Source organism: Protopterus annectens, chromosome 4.part0 (assembly GCF_019279795.1).
Source record: "Protopterus annectens isolate FY-2018-M chromosome 4.part0, PAN1.0, whole genome shotgun sequence".
NCBI classification, from domain to species: domain Eukaryota; kingdom Metazoa; phylum Chordata; order Ceratodontiformes; family Protopteridae; genus Protopterus; species Protopterus annectens.
In genome coordinates this window covers 941,918,484-941,944,612 of record NC_056733.1, presented here as the reverse complement: position 1 = coordinate 941,944,612, position 26,129 = coordinate 941,918,484, and the positions used below count along the sequence as shown (strand labels likewise).

Genomic DNA, 26,129 nt, shown 5'->3' with positions numbered 1-26,129 from the left:
TTGCAGTCATCAGTAAACTTGGTCAGCCAGAGTCCCTCCGTGTTGACCTGGACTTCTGAGAAGTAGATGCCAAACAGGAGAGGACTCAGAACTGATCCCTGTGGGACTCCACTAGTGACTGGTCGGCAGTCTGACTTGAAGTCTGCTACTTTCACACTGTGGGTTCTATCTGTGAGCCAGTTTGCAACCCACTTAGTGATATAGGGGTTGATGCCTAGTTTGGTAAATCTGTCTTTAATTCCTGAGTGGGGAATGGTATCAAAGGCCTTGTCCAGATCGAGGTAGGCCGTATGAACTGCCTTGCCCTCATCCATAGCTCTGGAGACTGACTCAAAGAAGTCATCCAGGTTGAGCAGGCATGATCTACCCTTCACAAAACCAAATTGTATAGGATCCAGAGTGTGGAGATTCCCTATATCCTTGTTAATTAGGTCCATGATGATGCACTCCATAGCCTTACATTTCAGACTCATCAGGCTAATGGAGCAATAATTCCCAGGGTCTGTAGTCACTCCCCCTTTATGGAGAGGGATGACTGTAGCAGTGCGCCATTCTGTAGGGACTAAGCCTGAGGTGAGGCTGTGACTGAACAGGGCACAGCCAGGGATATTGTCAGGTCCCATGGAAGTTGTATTCTTGGCCTTCGATAATGCAGCTTTAATCTGTGCTGCAGTAATGCTGGGTGCCTGGCATTCTTCTGGTATTGTGATTGGTTGTTTAGGGGGGAGAGAGGGGTAAAGCTGGCACTGAATCTGTCGGCCAGTATGTTGGCAATATCTGTTGGCTCAGTATAGGAGGTACCATTGTGCAGTAACTCAGAGCAAATCTGGGTATTGCCGTGGAGATTCTTGATATAACTGTAGAAGGCTTTGTGGTTGTTTTTAGTGTCTGCCGCAATTCTGCCTTCATAGCTAGCAGTAGAGGTTTTGATGAGGGATCTCAACTTTTTGTTGAGGCTAATAAGGGAGTTTTTTCCAGTCTTGGGACTTCACCTTTTTCTGCAGCAGTTTTTTCCTTCTGTTGTAGAGTTTGTTAATGGCAGGGGACCACCAGATTGGCTTCCTTTTTTGGAGGAGAGCGTCTTCTTGGTTCTGTTGGGTATGGCTAGTTCCATGCATTTATATGTGTGTTCGCACAGTGCATTGGTGTATGATTTGGTGGTCATGCACCTATTTTCCATTTGCATAGGTGTCATGAAGTTAGCCACCTCTAAAGTCAGCCTTGGAGAAGTTTTTCATGGTGGTTACCTTTGGGGGGGGGGGGTTGTGGATGAGATGTTGATTTCCATGGTAATTAGTTTGTGGTCAGATCTAACCAGGGAGGAATTGACTATTGGTGTAGAGCAATGGTCGCCCATGTTATTACTGACCAGGTAAAGGATGTTTTCTGCATTTCCTGGCAATCATAAAACTCGTCATATAATAATGTCCTTCTCTACAACTACCATTTTAACTTTGGCCATTTTACTTACAACAGTAACACCCTCTAGCTGATCTTTCTACTTTTACTACAAATTTTATTTCCCTCAGCTTCCTTAACGGTTCATAGGTGTTTACTAGGCTAATGACCACAAGGGCCTTTTTAAGCTTAGCCATGCATCCCAAATCTCTGGCAAGTTCTGGTACCCTTGATAAGTGTAAGCATGGGCCTGGGAGATGAAACATTTACAGGCTGCCTGTGTCCATTAGAGACATAGGTGCCAAACCAGGGATGAATTTGCAACCCCATAAAACTCTTTCTATCCCAAAAATCATTGAAGAATAGTTTGTTACCCATGATGCTTAACTACTATATACAGAATCCACCTGACATCATTTTAGGGAGATGGCTACATAGAAAAAAATGGGCAAATCACAGGAAATAAAACATAAAAATATAAAACATGCTTCTTGTACAACATCAGTTATGACTTTATTATCTGTAGCATAACCGGCATTGATATATCGAGTTAAATAAATGTGCTTGGAACTTGCCTGATGTAAAAACTTGCTTATGAGAGTCATTCAGAGTTAAGCAATCCAAGACATAGGAAGGAAGTGTCCTATTTTTTAGATCAGTGTATTTTTACAGATGACTGATTCCTCTTAGCCCCATGACATGCCAACCAAATCAAGAATATTACTTCCTTTGTACTTCCTATTCAGCCTCACTGGCAGCAGATGGGAAAAATCAGGATAAGCTGAGAAATGCGATAGCAGTGAAGATAATGGAAGGGGTTAATGGCTTCAAGTGTCGGGGGAGAGGTGAGCGAGGAGAAGAGAAGTCTGAAAGAGGAGGTCAAGACCAGAATCAGAGGGGCTGCAGCCAACTGACACAGAGTGTCAGGGGGTAGTGTATGAGAGAAGAATGCCAAAGAAGCTGAAAATAAGGGGTACAAAACAGATGTGCGACCAGTATAACTGTGTGGTACAGAAACCTGGGCAGTAAAGGGAGAGCAGTTAAGGAAGCTAAAGGGGATGGAAATTAAGTGCCTGAGATGGATGACAGGATGCACACTGTGGGACAGACGAATACATGAGGATATAAAAGAGCAGAAACCAAAGTAGATCCGATTGCAGAGAAGGTCAAACAGAACAGAACAGATTATGGCGGTTTCAGCACGTGCAGAAAAGCAGAAGACAGTCTAGAGAAGAAGCCTTGGGACGGACAGGAAGAAGGCAACAGGAAATGAAGGTGTGCAGCGACAAGGTGCATGGATTGTGTGAGAAAATATCGACAGTCAGGCATGAGTGTCAAAGAAGGTAGGAGAGTGAAACTGAATAAAGAGAGAGAGAGAGCAACAGTCGGCACAATATCCTGAATCCATGTAGAAAAATGGGGGGGGTTGATGATAATGACCAATGATTCAGCCATACTACTTGCTGTAAAAAGCTACATTTGCTTGAAGATGTAGTAAAGCACCTGTGGAACCTTAAACAAAAGGGCTTTAGTACACACAAAACATGAAAGTTTGGGGCAAGGCATAATTTAGATTTCTTAAAAAGAAAACTGCAGGGAAACTATTCAGTTTATGTTTGGATTTGTGTAGTAGGTAAATTAAGGAGATTTTGGGAGTGTAGACCACAGCAGTATGTTCCAATGGTTTTCTCATCCTTTAAGCCTGTGACTGTGCTTGCTTTGAACTCCATAGTTTTTGAAAAAACTCTTACTTCTTAATTTAGTCCACACTGTTTGGTATTAAGAATATCTATGTTGGCACTAAACTGATGCAAGTTGTTTCATTTTTGGTATAGTTGTTATTTATTTATTTATTGCAGTTTGGGGACTGGATTGGTGGGCTGGTCACTTGATCCTTTACAGCCATGATCCCAGGCTCCAAGGGAGTAGCAAACATAGATAATACCACAACATACATTTCAGAAGTAAAGTAGCCCTGAAGAAAAGTAATATTTCAAATGTTGTCAGTGAAGTCAATCCATACAAGAACAGCTCCGGAGAAGCCCTATTCTCCCACGAGGTCGCAAAAGCATGGAACACCCTCTCTTCTGACCTCAGGCTACAAAACTGGGCAACCACATTTAAAGACTTTCTTAAATCACACCTTTATGCTAACCCTCTTGGCAACTACAATGACCCCCCCTCCGAATCCTCACCCCACTGTAGGCAGGTTACCCCCTGAAGCCTCGGAGAAAGGATGGTTCTGCCACCAATCCTGCTAAAAACTTGAAACTTGAAAACTTTTAATAAAAATAAAACACTGATAAAATAAAACACACTGGCTCATAAACCAGATAAGTGCTTTTGGTGTAATACCTTTTTCAAATCCTAAATGTTAGCCAGTAAAACTTCCTGTTAAATACCTTCATTCTCTGGTATTCACTCATTCAGAGATAGTTAATAGCCATAGCAATGTATACACCCTTTCAATTAGGTTATTTAGAATGCTGAAGAGGTTTTCCTTTTAGTGCAGGTTTTAAAGGAACAAATGCATTCAGACCTGGTGGCTGATCTGAACGCAAGTTCATTATCCACTTAATTTCTTCAATTTCTGTTTGATTTACTAAATCCCCATCTCTTAATGTTTCATGGAGCCTAGTTAGTGTCATAAACTTAAAAGAATGGCTACCATTTGCACTAATGTGCATATAAAGTGCATTGCTAGTAGCTTTATTTCTTATGTCACATAAATGCTTTAGGATACGTTCTTTAAACATTTGGTTCATTTTTCCTATGTAGTGTGCCTTGCAGTGACTGCAGGTTGCCACATATATGAAGTTCTTACTCCAACAATATGCAAATCCTTCATATTTATAGTTCTTCCTAGTTAAGGAATGTATAATGATGTTCGAGTTGTTAATGTAAAAACAAGCCTTGCAACTTCCACATCTGAACTTACCAACTGTAATGATATTCGAGTTGTTAATGTAAAAACATGCCTTGCAACTTCCACATCTGAACGTGCCAACTATAATGATATTCAAGTTGTTAATGTAAAAACAAGCCTTGCAACTTCCACATCTGAACATACCAACTATAATGATATTCGAGTTGTTAATGTAAAAACACGCCTTGCAACTTCCACATCTGAACGTACCAAATATAATGATATTCGAGTTATTAATGTAAAAACGTGCCTTGCAACTTCCACATCTGAACGTACCAACTATAATGATATTCGAGTTGTTAATGTAAAAACATGCCTTGCAACTTCCACATCTGAACGTACCAACTATAATGATATTCGAGTTGTTAACGTCAAAACAAGCCTTGCAACTTCCACATCTGAACGTACCAACTATAATGATATTCGAGTTGTTAATGTAAAAATAAGCCTTGCAACTTCCACATCTGAACGTACCAACTATAATGATATTCGAGTTGTTAATGTCAAAACAAGCCTTGCAACTTCCACATCTGAACGTACCAACTATAATGATATTCGAGTTGTTAATGTAAAAGCATGCCTTGCAACTTCCACATCTGAACGTACCAACTATAATGATATTCGAGTTGTTAATGTAAAAACGTGCCTTGCAACTTCCACATCCGAACGTACCAACTATAATGATATTCGAGTTGTTAATGTAAAAACATGCCTTGCAACTTCCACATCTGAACGTACCAACTATAATGATATTCGAGTTGTTAATGTAAAAACATGCCTTGCAACTTCCACATCTGAACGTACCAACTATAATAATATTCAAGTTGTTAATGTAAAAACAAGCCTTGCAACTTCCATGTCTGAACGTACCAACTATAATGATATTCGAGTTGTTAATGTAAAAACATGCCTTGCAACTTCCACATCTGAACGTACCAGCTATAATGATATTCGAGTTGTTAACGTCAAAACAAGCCTTGCAACTTCCACATCTGAACGTACCAACTATAATTATATTCGAGTTGTTAATGTAAAAACATGCCTTGCCACTTCCACATTTGAACGTACCAACTATAATGATATTCGAGTTGTTAATGTAAAAACATGCCTTGCAACTTCCACATCTGAACGTACCATCCATCAACTCATTTGAAAGCTCCTATTTTTGGAGATGGCTTCAGTTTCTGTTTTATAACATAGCAATCATTTTAGATTTTTCCTGTTCTTAAAAGAAAAACTGGGTTGATCTCCAACAGTTTCTCTAATTTTATTATCTGATGTCAACACTGGCCAAATTTTCTTATTGATTTTACAAATAGCAAAATTGTCAGTACTATTTGTTAGCTGACATCTCAAGTTAAACTTTCGCTGTTTTTGTTTGGCCTTAATTATTCCTCCTAGGTTCGAAAAATAAGGTCTTGCTGTCTGAGATCATCATTCCAAAGTAGTTGCTTCATTAGTTTGTATTCCTTTGATTGTATATCCCCTCTTGGTAAAGTCATTAATGAGTTTAGTTTGGTCTTCAATATAGTCTTTGTCCCTCATACATAGTTTAGATACTCGAGTTAATTGGTTGGTCACTATATTATCAAGAACATGTCTAGGATGCATACTGGTATTGTGTAACAGATGATTACGCCATACAGGTTTTCTATACATTCTAGTATTGATACATCCTGTATCATCTAACATCAACTTAACATCCAAAAATTCTATCTCCATATTAGAGGAGGTCATTTCAAATTTCAAAAATGAAGTTGTGTTGGTCAAAAAACATACAAATTGCTCCAAAGAAGTTAAGTCACCTTCTCATAGAAGAAAAATATCATCCATGAATCGATTGTAGAAAATTATATTATTGTTCCATTTGTTATTAACAGCCACTTTCCATAACTCTTCCCATCTTGCCAGGACCAAATTAGCATAGCTGTTTGCGCATGGGGTTCCTGTTGCTACTCCTGATTTCTGCAGATAATAGACACTACCATATAGAAATATGTTATTATATAAAACCAATTCTAGGAGACTGCATATTAGGTGGCTATCAATAGTTGTTTCGTGTTTCACACCAAAGTATCTGATGGCTTCAATCCCCCATTTATTAGGTGTGGAAGTAAATAAACTGTTCACATCCAGGGTTACTAATAGTAAATCCTTAGAGATGTTCATCTGTTGTATTTTCTTATAGAGTCTATTCAGGAATTCAGCCGAGTCCTTAATCACTGCAGATGCATGGGGTAGCAATTTCTTTAACTCCCCTTCTATAAAAATAGAAAGGGGTTCAGTTGTCCATCCCTTTCCCGAAACAATAAGTCACATAGGAGGGTCATGTAGATTCATAGGTTCATAGGTAGGTACTAGGCTATTAGCCCTAGGGCCTATACAAGAATAGCCAAAAAAGTTCCTTGGCTTTCGCCACCCAAGAAAATTATTTTCCTGTGCCCCTGTCAAACAGAGACACAGAAGTGATCCCTGGGGTGAATTTCCTATTTCCCATCCAATCATCAATATTTTTCTTGAAGAGTGCTAATGAGGAGCTTTGTTTGACATAGACAGGTAGTCTGTTCCAGAGTATGGGAAGTCTCTGGGGCAGGAATCTATCCCTCCAGCATGTTCTGTTTATTGTGGTGACAAGGTTTAGGTCCCTAGAGCATGTATCTTGGAGGGATTGGGATTTCTTTAAATGGAGCATGTCCAACAGCTCTGGATTTGACATAGCTTTGTATGTTAGGCAGAGATCGCCTGTGAGCAGGCGATATGTGACGGAGTAAAGCTGGAGTTTTTTGAGACGGTCTGCATAGGACATCTGTTTGAGGCCAGTAATCCTCTTTGTGAGGTATTTCTATGGCCTTTCCAGTTGTTGTAAAAGTCTTGTGAGGTACATACCAAAGGGGGCGTTGTACTCTATAATGGGTCTAATAAGTGATGAGTAGAGGGGAACAATGACCTCATTTTTTCTGGATGAGAAACCTTTTGTGATGAGGTGTGCCACATAGAAGGATTTCCTGACCACTGTGGTGATGTGATTATCAAAGGAGAGACTACTGTCCACCTGTGTCCCAAGGTCTCTTATCACACTTTCAGTGTTAAGTAGACTACCGCATATGTGGTATTTCATGGGTACAGAGTATGTATCTTAGGCATTCCATAGATGTTAGGTATAGTAGGATAATGCACTTCAATAAAATCAGGCAGAGCTCTTTACTTATAGATCTGTTCATCAATTTGTCTTGAAGAGTATCTTGGACACTTCGTATAATCCTATTCAGTTCTCTTTTATCAATCCTCTGGTAAGTAGCTATAGCTGCTAGCATCTCCTTCATTTTGATATCATAGAATAACATATCCATAACTAGAATTACCCCTCCCTTATCAGCTTGCTTAATCATAATGTCCTGCATATTCTGTAGTTCAAATAATGCTTTCTTCTCATTTAGAGTTAGGTTATGGAAATGTTTGTTTCCCTTCTGTTGTCTATATTCAGCCACTTCGTTTTCACATAATCGTACGAAGGCGTCTACAGTCAGATGACAAACAGGAATGAAAGTACTTGGTTTTTTGTATCCATATCTAGCTTGAGATAATTTGTATTCCCAAAAAGATATTTCAAAGTCACATTTCTTCCGAAATACTTTAAATCTACAGTAAATTCACTCATGGGTGATTGCAAGGAAGGTATAAAACTCATTCCCTTCTCTAATAACCAAGTCTGGTCTCTAGTTAATGCAGTGCTTGATATATTAAACACAAGGGAATCATTTATTCTTGAAACCTCTTTCTTCCTCTCTCTGCTGTGAGGACGTGCTTCCCTCGAGGTATTGTTCTGCAACAAAAAAGAAGCTGTTGGTAAAGTGGTAAATGTATCACTCCATCTTTGGGTTTAGTGGCATTCTGCATATCCAGATTCTTGTTGTTATTTTGAATAGATATATCTTCTTCACCTTGCTCTGATAGTATTTCAATAATCTCAGTATCAATTACCGAGATAGTGTTGTTCTCCAGAATGTGAGTCACAGCTTCATGAGTTTTCAGAACTTCTCTCTTGTTCTGTCTTGGATTAGTATGGACTTCTGCTTCTACTACAGTTTTCACTGGTTTCCTAGTAGGAACCTCTTCCTTCTCATAATTTGTTGTTAATCCAGTGTTTACATTTGTTCTGGTTTGCATGGCCATCTTCTTGTCTTTCGGCCATTCAAACAAATGGCCCTTCTTAAAATCATTAAAATCCCTGGTCAATTTGCTACTTTTCACTCCTTTTAATTTAGCATCATAAGCATCGAGTCTATCTTGCAGCGTTCCTAGTTTCATTAAATTATTATCAGATAAAGTCATTTGTTCTAGTTCATTTTGTTTTTGTTCTATTAGGGTTGCTGCTTCAACTTCCTGAGGCTTAAAAAATTCTATCAAAAGTTTCATATAGCTGAAACCGGTTTCTATATTTATCCTTTGCCATTTGGCAAGTAGTTCAGGATACATATTACCATAAGTTGGCATAAATCTTAGTCTTTTTCAGGTTTCAACTTTTTAGCAGGATTGGTGGCAGAACTGTTCTTTCTCTGAATTTTGTACCCCCTGAAACCTCTGATGCTTACCTTACACTGTCACCTATGTGCATTGTATATTTTGTAAATATTGTAAATATGTACCTACTTCTGAGTACCTTATGTACACATACTGTAAGATTTGTTATCTCCTGACTGTACTGTGAGATTGTCTCGCATTTAACTGTTTTTTTATCGTTTATATGTTAGCATTCTACCACTTGTTATCCAACTACTATTATTGCACTCAACTGTCACTCTTTAATTACCTTTGCATTCGCATTGTAACTTCTTGGAGCTTTTCTCCCCAGGACTCAGCTGAAAATGGACACCTGCTCTCCAGTCGGACTTATCCTGGTAAAACAAATGTTAAATAAATAAAAATAAAATTAAAAAAAACTATTGTTTACAATGTCTACAACAGGGTTTTGCCTCATATAGTATTTATAATATTCAAAACCAGGGTTTTGCTGTATGAAGAGTAGGAGATCTTTTATAGCTCTACTAGTGTGTTCTTCGTTCCTGTGTCCCTGAAACAGGTATATTTCAGTTTCTGCTTAAGGTACTCTTTTAGTGTTGTCTTGGTTCTAGTAGAAAGTCTAGAGACCTTACTTCAGAAGGTAGGTTGTCCCATGTGGCTGGAGCAATTTTTATGAAAATCCACGTCTTATAAGGAGTAACTACTCCTTTTGGGAATTTCTGAGAGCATAAGCTGGACATATTGAGTCTGGGACACCAAACGTGGGTACCTTTCTGGTAGTAATTGCTATCTGTCATAACCAAAGAGGAAAAACATATTAGAATAATCAGTCTATATGTCTTTGACATGTATTTTCTTTTACACAGTAATCAAAACAATTAATGTAAATTCCCTTAACAGGTTTCTTTAGTGAGCCAAGAACCAGTGTTATTTGCTCGGACAATATCCCAAAATATCACTTATGGTCTTAACACTTACACACATGAAGCTACAGTAACAGCAGCACAGAAGAGCAACGCACATGACTTTATTAAAGAACTACCTCAAGGATATGACACAGGTATGAATTACTTTTCTTGGATATCTATCTTTGTATCTGTTTGCTTTATTACTAATAAAATTACCTGATAATATTTGTATATTTATCAGTTTCACAATGAGTCCAGGTAATGGAGTCATGGGCAAGTGAGTTAGGGTTGAGTAAAAAATCTGTTAGACCAAGAGGTTAGTAGCTTTTCTTCCTTTTTCTGACCATCTTCCCCTTTCCTCCTCTATTCCCACTAACTTGTTTAATGTCACACAGGTTTATCCTGTTCTCTGGATTCAGTTTACATTGGACTCATAGACACTGTGAATAAATAATGATCCCAGGAGTGAACTATATGGTGCACCAGTAATTGTTGTCTTTTTCTGGAATAGCTGTCCCCTTAATACTACCCTTTGAATCTTACTTCCAAGACAGTTTGTAATTCCCTCTGTCATCTTCCTTTCTAACCATACCTCTCAATTTCTACATCTCCTATGTAATGGTCTTCTGGAACGCAGGGGGGATCACATCCACTGTACTCTTTGTCCACTCCTTTCTCATCAAAGTGTAGAACAAAAGTGAGTTAGTCAGGTATGACGTTAGACATGAGCAGTTCAGCTACTACTAAACAGTCTAAAGAATAACTTTCAATAGTTATTACTAACTATATTTGTCCTACAAAAAGTTCTCAAGTAGTCTAAAGTGAAAAATTGTCTCATAGAGATAACAGCTTAAAACGTCTACTCATTTATTTCAGTGATCAAAGTGGTCACTGTTCTCATGTGTGAGGACTACATGTGATATGTTTAAATTCAGATTTATACAGATTAAAATATTAAAACTGAAGAAAAGAGTCACAGCTCTGTGGACTGATTTTCCCAATGCCATCCAACAGAAGATGACATTTCAGTTGCATGGGACTCGGCCTAGGTCAGTTACTTTTATACAACTAAGTCTAAAGAGGATTTTTGTTTGGATTATTTTACACCTGCTGCCTGCCAATCATCAGACCCACCTAAAAAATCAGCCCATTAATTTGTCATCATCAGCATAAGCGTCAAGTGGGAGAGGCCATCATTAAAACTGTCAATGGGGTAGGGGGTTTATTTATTTATTTATTTATTGTTGTTGTTGCTGTTGTCGTTGTTATTTATTTATTTATTTATTTATTTGTGTTGTTGCTGTTGTTGTTATTTATTTATTTATTTTTGTTGTTGTTGCTGTTGTTATTTATTTATTTTGTTGTTGTTGCTGTTGTTGTTATTTATTTATTTATTTATTTATTTTTGTTGTTGCTGTTGTTATTTATTTATTTATTTGTTATTGTTTTTGTTGTTGTTATTTATTTATTTATTTTTGTTGTTGTTATTTATTTATTTTTGTTGTTGTTGCTGTTGTTGTACAGAGCCATAACATCCCTGTGCACACGCAGCATAGCATCAGGGATGGGATGTGCTGTGGGGTGTCCATATTTCCCTCACTTCTGAAAGGGAGAGTTCTTTCAAAAATCCCCACCTCTCAACCTGAAGCAAGGGAGGTGGTTTCTGTTTCCACTGAGGAAGTCACACTCAGCTGAGCACACACAACCCCTCCAACCCCAGACAGAATCTAGCAGGCCACACATCTTGTAATGTTTTGTGAATGTGTGTATGGAGGACCAAGTACCTGCTTCAAGAATAGATTAAAAGTCAAAACTTTTGCAAAAAGCCCCTGAGGACAAAGTAGCTCTAGTAGAATGGGCCTTAACATGAACTGGACGTTACTGTCCCAGTTTAAAATCCTTTTTAGTAGGGACAGATCTGACTTATATAAAAATTGTAAATAAAATGTTGACAGATCATTAGATAAGAAGTGTTCTGGAAGCTAGGATACAAAATAGAGTTGCTGTTGTCAACGTCTTGCACTTAGCCAGTTCTAAAAATGTCCATATTCCTAGTGACCAGGATGATGACATACCTTACACAAAATGTTAAGAATATAATTTTCTTTAAATCCCCTTTCCTTAGGTCATGCCCTATTGTTCCCCTTCTTTCTTTTCATCAGCCTGATTGTTGTTCTTTTGGAGCAACATCCTAGAACCTTCCAGAGTGGGCCAGAGTCCTATACTCCAGTCATTCCTTAAATTATGGACCTAATCAGCCCATTTCTTCGACAGAGAGTAAAAAGTCAGTTGGTAAGAAGTGGGACCAATTTGTCAGTCTTACTAACGCCTGTAACAGCTCTCTTCAGCTCCATTATATGATGCCTACTATAGGAGACATGCACACTTCTACAAGCATCTTCCCTGGTATTGTAAAATACTGTTCTGGGCAGTGGGTGCTTAGCAGGCAATGTTGTCCATGGCTGCAACATGTAGTGTTTCCTTTAAGTACCACTCAAGTGGCAAGCCAAAGCAACCCCCCCACATGATGGGTGAACTCATCCCCTGCCATGCCTGTGCCACTAATTGAAGATGAGTCATGTCTGTGTCACAGTCCTAACTTCATCCTTCTGCACCAGAATGGTGAGCCCCAAGGAAAACCATTTTTAAGGTTGAGTTTGCTTCTCCCTACAAAGCAAAATATTAGTACTGCACCTAAGAAAGAAGACCCGTAGAAACATGTCCAAGATTTATCAAGTCTGAACAAACACCTCAGAACTAGAATGTTAAAAATGGATCCTATGTTTTCTGCTCCAGCTGTCATCAGTTGATGGGTCTTCGGATCTGACGTTATCACTCTACAGACTTTTGTATCCAAGGCTCAGGCTCCTCCCCTTACCCATAATTCCTCTCAGTCTAGTTAATTACCTCTGATTTTGTTTGTAACCTGAACACTACAAATGGGTATCTCTTGGTACAGTGTGTGGAAAGGACTAGATGTTCAGATAGGTGACTTTTTTCAACATTTTTCAGTGTGGGATTTAATTCTTTAATGTTCTGTTTGTCATTTCTCTCCTCACCAGTGTAAAAAAATATATATATTTTTTCTAATGCTGCCGTTCTTCCTTCTATCCTGAGAGAGTTGAAGGTTTTTCATGCATTCTGTGCTTAGTGATTGTTAACATTTCTAGTGTCAGAGTTTCTAGCTATCATAATTATATTTGTAGTTATCTGTAATGCAGTGGGAGTTTCTTTTGTTGTTGCTACTGTTTCTCTTAGTCGTCATTAATGTAGTGGTGCTAGTGCTCAGGATGTCAGACAAGGTGTCCAGCTTCAAGAAATACATCTCCTGTGAGCATAAAATCCCTCTTCAAGGTGCACACTCTAAATGTGAATAGTGACTAGGAGCCAAACATCTGGAGAAATATTGCTTGACCTGCTCTGCTTTTGAGGCCAGACCTTTGACTGACAGGTGATTCAGGATCACCCTTAAGGGGTTTTTCCCTGCCTTTGTGGAGGAAGGTAGCCGTTTAAGTCTTTGTCTTCTTCCTCTTCAACAAAAAAGGTTTCTGATAAGGTTAATGGGGAGAAATCCAAAATGAGGGAAAAAGATAAAGATAAAGAATGGGAGAAAGAAAAGCTTATAAAGCAAGAGACCTCTAGGAAGCACTCACCTCAGGACCAGCTCCAAAAGTGTTCAAACCATCGGAACCTTCCTTGATGACAGAACCCATCAAAGTTAGGTCTTCTAGTCATCCCTTTCCAAAACCCAGGCTCTATACAGACCCTGTTAGCCCCAAGTTTCAAGTTCCATTCTTACAGGAGAGATCCTTTAAAAGAGTTTTGAGGCCTCTTTCTACTGCCTCTTCTCTGAGATTGGTTTGGTCCTACAGGATCTCATTGAAGGCAGATGTCAACAGGATGATGAGAAGTTTCTGAGGACCTAGATCCAACTGTGGGTCCTCATGGTGCCAGCCAGGCAGATGTCAACAGGATAATGAGAAGTTTCTGAGGGCCTATATCCAACTGTGGGCCCTCATGGTGCTGGCCAGGCAGATGTCAACAGGATGATGACAAGTTTCTGTGGACCTAGATCCAACTGTGGGTCCTCATGGTGCCAGCCAGGCAGATGTCAACATGATGATGAGACATTTCTGAGGACCTAGATGCAAATGTGGATCCTCATGGTATTGGCCACTATCAAGTTGTCATCCCTTCCTCTCCATTGATTCTGGCTCCTTCTCCAATCCAGCCATTGAATTTGGTGGCCTTCGATATGAGTGGTAACTGAGGAATGTCTTTGTCAGACCCGAAAGACTGGGTATCTTCGATTCTGACTATGTGTCTGACTCGATTGATTCTAGCTGCTTCATATCTCAGTGGGTCTTAGAGCCAGGGGGTTGGGATTAACTCTGAAGATTTCAGATCCACTACCCCCTCTCAGTGCTTTGGCTCTATACAGCTCAGCTCCAGCATGGACTTTGGATCCATGCTGAATGGGTTCTTGGAGCTTGACTTTGCTGGGATCCTCGAAACTTTTGAGGGACCACTTCAAGACCTGTCCCAGCATTGGCACTGTCACAGCCTAGGGAGCAGGCTTCCTTTCAGCACTCAGAACCATCCCTGCCCCCATAGGGTTCTTTCAGTCCTCTGGCTTCTCTTCCCGTCAAGACAGCCAGCCCCTCAAGGTCTTGAGGCAATCCAGGATGTGGACTTCCCATCTGCTTTGGATTCTTCTCCAGAGCACCTCACTGTGGCAGTACATCTCAAGCAAGTGTAAAAAAGGAAGCATGGGAACTCCCCTCGGGAGTTCCTCACCCAATATACTGATTTAGATGAAAGGGAGGGCCCCCCAGATCCCCCCTTGAAGATGTCTCCTTCACTGAGATACTGGAGTTGTTTAGACAGAAGTGCGATGGTCCACAACACCTCCTCCCAGGAGGAATCCATATTTATCAAGGCTTTTGGGTCTGGGCCACCTACTTCTTGGGTGGTCCCTCTCACTGATAAATTGGTAGACCTGGTTTTGAGGTGAGTTTGGAAGGAACTAGATGTGGCTGAACCAATCCCCCCAAAAGCCCAAGTAAGTTTATCCAAAAATAGTCCCTTCTGGAGCAAATGTTCTGCAGTTGATCACATGGAGGTAGTAGCAGCCACCAGGAAAGAGCTCACTGAGAAGAGTTTTAATGTCCTCCCCCACAAGAAATCTTGGGAGTTGGACAAATTTGGAGAGGGGGTGAATACTTCAGTGATCTTCACTCTGAGGGCACTGAACTACTTTACCCATGTCACATGCTTTCAGAGAGACTTGACAAAGGAATTATCCAAGTCCCAATCAGAGAATATGCAGCTGGCTACCCCCCAGTCTCTGTCAAACATGTCTATTCACCTTATTTCTAATGTGGCTGATGGAATGCCAAGAGTGTCAGGTGCTGGCATGTCTCAATGTGTCTCTGGAACTTCATCTTGCACATTAACATGCCCTTCATTAATGTCTCCTATGATGAGTCCACTCTGTTTGAACCTAACATTAAAGAAGTTGTCTGGAAGTAAACAGAGGGAATAGGATGGCTGTACCCCCTGAATGCACCTTTTCCATGAACCAAAGTGGGAGTAAAAAATTGTGGTTGCACAAATCACAAGGCTTCACTCCTGATACTTCTAGTGATACCCCCCCCCCAGAGGTAGAGGGGGAATAATCATAATGGATGTCACCTCAATGGCAGAGGTGGACCTCAAAATCAAGGTGTTCATGGTCCTTTCTTCAGCAGGCCTTTTTACCACTCCTGAAGGGTTGCCCAACTGCTGCAGTATGGAAGCAGTTTCTGGGCACAAGAGTCTGCACCCTTTGTCTGACAACTATTACCCAAGACTTACGGGTGCAGAGAATTATAACCAGAGACTATACGATCACATTTCTTTGTCATCCCTTTAATTCAGAAAGACTTTTCAATGGCCCATCCATACAATGGCAGGTAAGACTTTCCAATGGCCCACCCATGCAATGGCAGGTAAGACTTTCCAATGGCCCAGCCATGCAATGGCAGGTAAGACTTTACAATGGCCCACCCATGCAATGGCAGGAAAGACTTTCCAATGGCCCACCCATGCAATGGCAGGTAAGACTTTCCAATGGCCCACCCATGCAATGGCAGGTAAGACTTTCCAATGGCCCACCCATGCAATGGCAGGTAAGACTTTCCAATGGCCCACCCATGCAATGGCAGGTAAGACTTTCCAATGGCCCACCCATGCAATGGCAGGTAAGACTTTCCAATGGCCCACCCATGCAATGGCAGGTAAGACTTTCCAATGGCCCACCCATGCAATGGCAGGTAAGACTTTCCAATGGCCCACCCATGCAATGGCAGGTAAGACTTTCCAATGGCCCACCCATGCAATGGCAGGTAAGACTTTCCAATGGCCCACCCATGCAATGGCAGGTAAGACTTTCCAATGGCCCACCCATGCAATGGCAGGTAAGAATTTCCAATGGCCCACCCATGCAATGGCAGGTAAGATTTTCCAATGGCCCACCCATGCAATGGCAGGTTACAGCACGAGAAATAAGAAAGCTGCTAGATAACTCACTGGGAGATCTCACCCTACCAACAAGGATCCAGAATCTATTCAAGATTCTTTTTGGTACTAAGGAAAAACTGGGAGCAAAGGCCCATCCTGGACCTCAGTCACCTAAACCAGTATGTGAAATGGACAAAGTTTTGGATATCCGTGCTTCAGTCCATCCTATGTCTATTAAGGAAAGACAACTGTCCTGAGGCTCTATAGAGCACAATCACTTCGAAATAGCCAGCCTTTCCAGGAGATTCTACCATTTTTTGACTGGGCACCAGTAATTTCCAGTTCAGATCTTGCCCTTTGGTCTCAGCACAGCCGGCCACATGTTCATCAAGTGCATGGCAGTGGTTACAGCTTGCTTCAGACTACTGGGGTTCTCAGTGTTCCATATCTGGATGATGGGCTTGTAACTGCTCCCACTAGGATTCTCTTTCAAGTCAGGGACTCCCTTCTTCTGGTCTGTTCCCATCCAAACTATACAGTTCAATGGGGCCCATCTGATGCCATTTTGCAGACAGACAAACTGCCAGAATGGTGGATCCTCACCCTTCAACATCAGACAATACCAGTACTCTCTCATGAGAATCCCCCCATTAGGTACATATTCTGTCCACTGCAGATAGCCAAACTGCCAGAATGGTGGATCCTCACCCTTCAGCGTCAGGCAGTGCCAGTACTCCCCATCATTCAATTCGATCTGAACTAATGAACTTTCACGGATGCTTTACCCACATTTGCACAAGTCATATTTAGTGGTTGATGGATTCCTCACTAATTTCACAGGATTATCCCTTTCTTATACCATCTCCCCAAGCTCCAGTGATCATGGACACTTCCCATCATCTGGGGTGGGGCTGGCAGGGCAGTTCATTGGAAAGACTGTCTAATGCACATCCCCCCCCCAGAAGCCAGTTTTCATATCATTGTCCTGGCGATGAGAACAGTCCTCCTAGCATTATAAGTTTTTTAGGGCCCCTCTTTAGGTGCATTATTTCCATCTAAATGGACAGCATGGCACTGGTTTGGTACATTAATAAGCATGGAGAAATTGAATCTTATCCACTGTGTTGAGAGATAAGGATTTTACAGTGAGTAATGTCTTTCCACCTCCTTGTGATAGCAATGCACATCCCAGGGAAGTCCAGTGTATTAGCAGATTAATAGACCAGGTTCATATTTATTCCTCACAAGTGGTCTCTCAATCCAACAGTGGAATAACACATTTTAAACCACTGGCGCCAACCAAAGAAAGGAAATTCACCCCAGGGATCACATCAGTCGCCCTGCTAGACAGAGGTCCAGGAAGTAAATAGTGTGAGAAGAAATAGCCAGGGAATTGTTATGGCTAGGCTTGTATTGGCCCTAGGGCCGATAGCCTAGTACTAACCTATAAACCTATGAACCTTACTGCGACCCGTTTGCCACTCCCTCCATCATTTGCCTCTCCCTCTATCTCTGAGTACAGCAGTTATTTTACCTGAGAGGAGAAGTCCCCAAGGGACAATCTGATCCATGACTGTCCCTCGAGCCTGCTATGTACATATTGTCCTAATCGTCTTATACCAGATTCCTGCAGAAAGCAATGTGGAGCAAGGTAAGGGTGGTCTGCATTGCCTCCTTTTGGCCTCAGCAGGTGTGGTTTCTCTTTCTTTGGCCACATCTGATTTACCCTCCATAGATGCTTTATCCAGTTCCAGACATTCTTTCTTACCTGTCCTGAATGCCTTATCTGGACATAGCACCCCTCAAATTAACCTCATGGTTTCTCCAGTTCCTGTGTTGGTTAGATAGTCCAGGCTTTCCTTACAGGTAGCACATATTATAACATCTTTACAGAAACCCTCTACCAGAAAGGTATATAGAAGTAAATGGAAAAGATTCTCTATTTGGACATCTAGTAGGGATTATACATCCTTTTTCTTCTCCTCCGCCTAACATCTTAGAGTCTCTGACTGGTCTTTTTCACAACAGAGTTAGTTATTCTGCCATCAGAGTTTTAATGGCTGCCATTTTGAACTTCAACATAGGCTACAAATAAACCCATTTATTCTTCAAAGTTATATAAAGCCTACTTAATGAGTACCTTTCTTCTCTGCCCTCCCTTAGGGGATCCTGTCCCACCCTGGACTATCCCATTCTACTTCAAGTAGTGACAAGACCTCCCTTTGAGCCTGCAGCTATGGTGGAGTTGAAATACCTCTGTTGGAAGACACTTTTTCTGGTGGCAGTTACTTCTGCTCAAAGGATATTAGAACTTCATGCTCTTTATTGTAAACCTCCATATGTGGTCTGCCAGGAAGACATGATATCACTTAAAATCAATCCATCATTTAATCCCAGGGTGGACTCAGAGCTCTTGCTGAATTAGGCCAGTAATATTCCTGATCTGATGTCCATTTTTGTCAGTTCAGCCTTTGGGTTGTCTGATCCGATTGGATCTGAACTCAGTGCTTTCTTCTAAAGCTGTGGATCCGAGGCTGTAACTCCTCCCTTACCCATAATTCTCTTCTCGCTAATAAATTATATCGGATCTTGTTTACCACTTGAACCTTCAAGACTTGTGTAAGAGAGTCTTTCTTCACAATAAGTGAAAACATATTTTTTGTATAAATAATAGTTATTTTTGCTCTCCTCCCTAAACCTTTAACTTAGTGCTGCAGGTTTTTTTCTATAAATGTTCTTAGTAGTGTAGGTATTTTATCAGTTGTTAGTTGTTCTTAGTGTAAGTCTTAGTATAGTAGTATTATAACAGTTAAGGTAGTTGTCAGAGTTAGCTGTTGGAAATTTTTTTCGGCATGGCTGTTTCCAAAAGTTTAAAAAAATGGTAGTGAGTAACAGTCAGATCTTTGTATAGTTATATTTTTGCATGGTGCAGTGAATCTTTCTCATGTCAGAAAAACCCCAACGGTTTAAGAAGTACATGGCCTGTGGACACAATTCCATACAAAGACCTGCACTCTGTGTGTGTTGTGTCTGTTTCAAGATCTGCCCATCTAGAGGCAGATTGTGATGTCTGTATTTTGTTTTGGTCCAATGCCATTCAAGGCAGGAAAGAGAAACTTGTATTTGAAGGCTTGCTTCTCCCTCAGACAGAGTCTTCTTCCTCAAAAACCATCATCAAGTACTCCATGACTAGCTTCAGCTTCAGCTCCACCGGGCAATACAATCGATAAAAAAAGGAAAAGGAAAAACACGGGGACTTATTGATATCGGGAGAAAAAAATCTAAGGAGAAAAGATCTGAAGAGAAAAGATCTGAGAAATCTAGAAAAAGGTTTCTGGATCTGACAGATCCTTCAAGTCCATCACCTAAAACTCCAAGGAAGTCATTAAAACATGAACAAATGTGAATAAAACTTGGTAAGGAATATTTTAGAAGACTTAAAATTAATCCTGAAAACAGCATTGATATCTTGGAACAAAATCCAAGCTATAAACCAATTTTCTAGTTCTGTCGTAACTTACAGTTTTGGCGTGATTGACTGGCCCCAAAATGCGTTGGATAGATTAGATAGGAAAACAAGAAGGATGCTTCATGCTCACCAAATGATTTATAAAAATCAGTGTATACCAAGATTATATATTCCCCGTTCTGAAGGAGGGATGGGCCTCCTTGAAATTGATTACATCTATAGATCTGCAATCGTGGGATTCCACACATATCTGCTGACCTCACAGGACCCAAACGTAGTGAAAGTTTTGAAACATGAGGAGAATAAATCTAAGACTTCCCTGCTTAGGCTAGCAGAAGTATATCAATGTCAAGCAGGAATGGAAATCAAACCACAAGTATATAAAAATCAGGCCAAAAACAAAAGAAAGAATATAAGGTGAAGGACCAGAACCAGATGAGAAGGCAAGAAATGTTGAGAATGCATAAATATAGTTGCAAGTATAGAAAACTTCTGGAAGAACCTCATGTTGATCAGGAATGAATGCAGGAATGGTTAAGGTGAGGCGAATTTAAACCAAGAGATGAAAGGTTAATTTTGGCGGCCCAAGATAGTGGGCTGCATACACATTGGTTTACAAAGTCCATTGAACATGTGGGAGAAACAGACAAATGCATGTTTTGTAAAACCGAACTGGAAACATTTGCACACCTCATTGCTGGTTGTGACGTACTAATGGCAGAAGGACTGTATACGGAAAGGCATAATAATGTGGCAAGACTGTTGCACTAGGGATTGTACAAACATTATAATATTGAAGTAGTTGAAAAACACTGGTAACATGAGCCACAAATCATTATAGAAAATGATGAAGTCTTCATCACATGGGATCATCCATTACCAACAGTCCAAAAGATAGGTGGTAGAAAACCAGATATAGTGGTTCATGAAAAGAAGACAAAAGTAGCACTGATCATTGAAAACACTGCACTACAGTGTCTTGTGTACAGAGAGACACAAAGTCATAAAATATCAGGATTTAAAGGTGGAAACAAGAGCAATGTGGAAGAAAGATAGCCAGATAGTTCCAATAGTAGTAGTAGGAGCAATGAGGCTTATAAAAAAGAATCTACAATCATATTTCAATATGTTACCAATACATGTAAATCCATTTTCATTGCTGGAACCTGTGTTCTGAGAGACTGCCTTTCAATCTGTCTGGAAATATACAAAGCTAAGTATATTTTTTGGATTTAGAGTTTGTACTGTTAATTGTTGCTTATAGTTTTTCAGATCTCTGCTGAAAGTGTTTTTCCCACCTCCCCCTATTTTCTGCTGTGTCTTCAGTTGGTATAACTGTTTTTAACAGCTTGTGTGTTATCTAACTCAAGGATCACTTGCATAAAATTAGACCTGTTAGTAACAGTCTGCATTTCATTGCTGGAACCTGTGTTCTGAGAGACTGCTTTTCAATCTATCTGGAAATATACAGAGCTACGTATATTTTTTGGTTTTAGAGTTTGTACTGTTAATTGTTGCTTATAGTTTTTCAGATCCCTGCTGAAAATGTTTTCCCCACCTCCCCATATTTTCTGCTGTGTCTTCAGTTGGTATAACTGTTTTTTACATCTTGTGTGTTATCTAACTCAAAGGTCATTTGCATAAAATTAGACCTGTTAGTAACATCCTGCATTTCTTTGCTGGAACCTGTGTTCTGAGAGACTGCTTTTCAATCTATCTGGAAATATACAGAGCTAAGTATATTTTTTGGTTTTAGAGTTTGTACTGTTAAGTGTTTCTTATAGTTTTTCAGATCTCTGCAGAAGGTATTTTCCCCACCTCCCCCTATTTTCTGCTGTGTCTTTAGTTGGTATAACTGTTTTTTACAGCTTGTGTGTTATCTATTTCAAGGATCACTTGCATAAAATTAGACCTGTTAGTAACAGCCTGCATTTCATTGCTGGAACCTGTGTTCTGAGAGACTGCTTTTCAATCTATCTGGAAAGATACAGAGCTAAGTATATTTTTTGGTTTTAGAGTTTGTACTGTTAATTGTTGCTTATAGTTTTTCAGATCTCTGCTGAAAGCGTTTTCCCCACCTCCCCCTATTTTCTGCTGTGTCTTCAGTTGGTATAACTGTTTTTACAGCGTGTGTGTTATCTAACTCAAGGATCACTTGCATAAAATTAGACCTGTTAGTAACTGCCTGCATTTCATTGCTGGAACCTGTGTTCTGAGAGACTGCTTTTCAATCTATCTGGAAATATACAGAGCTAAGTATATTTTTTTGGTTTTAGAGTTTGTACTGTTAATTGTTGCTTACAGTTTTCAGATCTCTGCTGAAAGTGTTTTCCCCACCTCCCCCTATTTTCTGCTGTGTCTTCAGTTAGTATAACTGTTTTTACAGCTTGTGTGTTATCTAACTCAAGGATCACTTGCATAAAATTAGACCAGTTAGTAACAGCCTGCATAGCAGCCTCCCTATTTCTGGCTCGTAATTTAAATTTGGTGGCTTTTGCAGTTGCCCACCCCACTGAAGATTTGATCTGGGATACTCCCCCAGTCCAATCTCTTTATCACATTCTACCTAATAAACTCCTTCTGCACTTGCTTTTAGTCCTTTGTAATTTAATTGCATTTTTTAAACTGTGTTTGGTCTAATATTGCTACATATTCAAGTGTGCTAGCTTGAACTGCATGTGAATTATTTTTACTGCTGTTTTAGCTACTTTTCTGTAAAAAATACTATAAACCTGTTTCCTACCTTTCCTGTAACTAGTGTAGTTTAGATACAGACTTGCTATATCCAGGACTGTATGTAAGCTTCTGAGCCCCCCCCAAGCCTTTCTGTGTTGGAGGGAAGCCTTCTAGCTTTTCAGTGGGAGTGGTAAGCACTAGGTAAACCTGTCTACCACATAAGCAGTGGTTCTGGCCCAGAATTTGTAGTTATTGGCCGTTTGGGCAATCTTTTCCATCTCTCTCAACTTTCTGATTTGAAAGCCTGCATTTTCACTTGTTTCTGTCCTGTAACTCATCTAGTGCAGATACAGATTCTTAGTTTTAGCACTTAAATGTGCTTGTTCATGCTCAGCACTTGTTCAGAACTTGTAAGCACTAAATAAGCTACTAATTACTATAGCACTCAACCTTCCTCATATTAACCTAGAGGAAAACAGTTTTGGTACTTACTTTCCTCACTTGCTTAGAGAAAAACAGCTCTTGTACTCACTTTCCTCACTTATCTAGAGGAAAATATTTTTTTATTCAGGCATGTCCAAGGGTCAGCTCCCAGTGTTCTCTCCTGTCTATCTGATGAATCTGGGCATCTTGGGGCAATGTAGAAATTGCCTCATGTACACAGACAACCCTCTGCTCCTAGCACCCAACACTACAACCTGTGAGAGATACACTTATCTAGCCAAACTGGAGGTAAAGCTCTCTTCAACCAAGACTGAACTTGACAGTCAAGAGGAAAAGGTAAACATTTGCACCACACCGCACTCATCACATAGTCTCACTAAATCTACACCACCGAAATCCACACATAGTAACACAAAAACATTCACAGAGGCTCTCAGTAATAATCTGTCTAAGCAACAGAGACCTCCAAAGCAGAAATGCAAGCAACCTCCATCCCCCAAACAACCCAAATGACACATAGCTCACAGACTCAGTGTGCCACTCATCCACAGCCAATAAGGCAAAACAACGTACCCAAAACACTAGTCATAGGTGACTCTACAGTCAGACACACTGATGTCCCACTCACCAGGCTAAACAAAGAGAAGGTTACTGTCAGCTGCCTGTCGGGTGCCAGGATCCGCCACATAACCCACGCACTCAGGTCACTCCACAACAAGTACAAATATGACTCTGTCATTGTCCATGTTGGTGTGAATGACCTGAGACGTACCTCCCTGGACTACATGAAAAGAGACATAGAAGAGTTCTCAGATCTTGTAGCCCAGGCAGGTATTACCCTAGCCCTGAGTAGCATTCTGCCATTGCCCAGAAGGATATCGCAGTACAAGGACAAAATGACTGACTTCAACAATTGGCTAAGCTTCTGGTGTCATTCTAAGGGGATCCAGTATCTGTCTGCTTGGGATGACATGGTCGATAGACCACGATGCTTTGCCAGAGATGGCCTGCACCTGTTGCCCCTGGGATTCTGGATACTGGCTAAGGCTCTTGCCGCCCCTATAGTGCCTTTTTTAGGCAAGGTTCAAATGACAAATTCACCGCCGTAACAGGAACAGGCAAGCAAAAACTGAGGGTAATGCTACTCAATGCTAGAAGTCTAAATCTCAAAATGCACTCACTCAAGGCACTCCTTAAAATGGAGAACATCAGTATCTGTGCAGTGACTAAGACCTGGTTCAAGGCTCCAGAGAGCACCCCTGCACTACCAGGTTATAACTCATACCACACTTTTCGGCCATGTAACCTGGACCGAAACACCAAAGGCAGAGGTGTGTCCATATTCATTAAGGATATCCACACCTCCATGCTAGTTGCTCAGCATAATGCATCCAAGGTTATCCAAGTGCAACTAACTCTGGGCAAAACTGCAATCCAAATTGTAGCTTGCTACAGATCCCCCACCATGCCCCAGGATTCCCACTCCTCTTTTCTTGATGTACTGGAAAATATTAGTGTTCAACCAAACACCCTAATAATGGGTGACTTCAACTACCCCACCATTAACTGGGAAAACTACTCATGTACCAACTTCTTAGCTCAACGCTTTCTGGAATTCATAAACTCCAATGCCTTGGATCAAATTATCCACACCCCCACCAGGGGCAACAATATCCTAGACCTAGTCATTACCAACATGAGTGACCAGTGTTCCACACCTGAAGTCAACTCCTCGTTGGTCTGATCCAACCATAAGCTAATCACCCTTGATATCCATATCCTGCCCCCACCCCCCATTAACGAAACCATGGTAAAAAATTTCTCCAAAGCCAACTTCATAATTCTTAAGACAGAAGTGGTGAACTTCATGACACCCATGCAGATGGACAATACAGTTACAACTGCTGAATCCTATACAAATGCACTTTATAAGCACTTACACAAGTGCATGGATCATGCTATCCCAAACAGAACCAAGACACTATCCTCCAAAAAAAGGAAGCCAATCTGGTGGTCCCCTGTCATAAACAAACTGTACAACAGAAGGAAGAAACTGTTGCAAAAGAGCGTAAAATCCCATGAGTGGAGGAGCTCCGTGGTCAGCCTCAGTAAGAAGCTGAGATCCCTTATAAGATCTTCCAAAGCTAGCTTTGAAAACAAAATCACCACTAATTCTAAGGACAACCACAAAGCTTTCTATAGCTATGCCAATAATCTGGATGGCAACACCCAGATCTGCCCTGAGTTACAGCACAACGGCACGATAATTACAGAACCAACTGATATTTCCAACATCCTGGCAGATAGGTTCAGTGCTAACTTTACCCCCCCCCCCCCAAAGGGCCCATATCTATACAGGAAGAATGCAGAGTCCCTGTAATCACAACTACGCAGGTAAAAGCTGCACTCTCTAAAGCCAAAAATACAGCATCCATAGGACCGGACAACTTCCCAGTCTGCATTTTACATGAACTTCAGAACGAACTGGCTCCCCACCTAAGCACCATGTTCAATAATAGACTCGCGTCAGGTTTTCTGCCTACTGAATGGCGCACAGCAACAGTTATCCCACTCCCCAAAGGGGAACCACCACTGATCACGGGAACTATTGCCCTATTAGCCTGATGAGCCTGGTCTGCAAGGCCATGGAAAGTATCATCGTGGAATTCATAAACAAAGACACTGGTAACCTCCAAACTCTGGATCCCACCCAGTTCAGGTTTGTGAAAGGCAGATCATGCCTCCTGAACCTGATTGACATCTTTGAGGCAGTCACCAAAGCCGTAGATGAAGGTAAGGTGGTTCACACAGCCTATCTTGACCTCGCCAAGGCTTTCGACACCATCCCCCATTCTGGAATTATGCTAAACTCACTAAACTAGGTATAAATCCCTATGTCACAAGATGGGTTGCCAACTGGCTCACTGACAGAACCCACACTGTGAAAGTTACAGACTCCAAATCTGACCTCAAACCAGTGACAAGTGGAGTACCACAGGGTTCAGTCCTGGGACCTGTCCTGTTTGGTATCTACTTCTCTGAAGTACAGGCTAACACAGAAGGCCTATGGCTAATGAAATTTGCAGATGACTGCAAATGAGGAGCCATAGTCAAGTCCCCAAATGATGTGGACATCCTACAGAAGGGCCTTGCCGAGACAGATTCATGGTGTCAGAGCCATGGCCTCAAGCTCAGTGCCAAAATGTGCAGTGTCATCCCCTTTGGTAAAAATTCTGCACCTATGAACTACCACATAGGCAGCAATCTACTTAACATTGAATGTGTG

The 26,129-nt window shown here is 40.8% G+C and overlaps 1 protein-coding gene across 1 annotated transcript in view; it reads left to right on the top strand.

The window, feature by feature from the left end:
• Positions 1–26,129, top strand: part of ABCB9 (ATP binding cassette subfamily B member 9) — a 713,793-nt gene that overhangs the window by 514,075 nt on the left and 173,589 nt on the right. Inside the window, exon 9 of the mRNA XM_044068918.1 lies at positions 9,746–9,905. Within this exon, the coding sequence (XP_043924853.1) occupies positions 9,746–9,905 (160 nt within the window). The remainder of the gene's footprint in view (positions 1–9,745; positions 9,906–26,129) is intronic.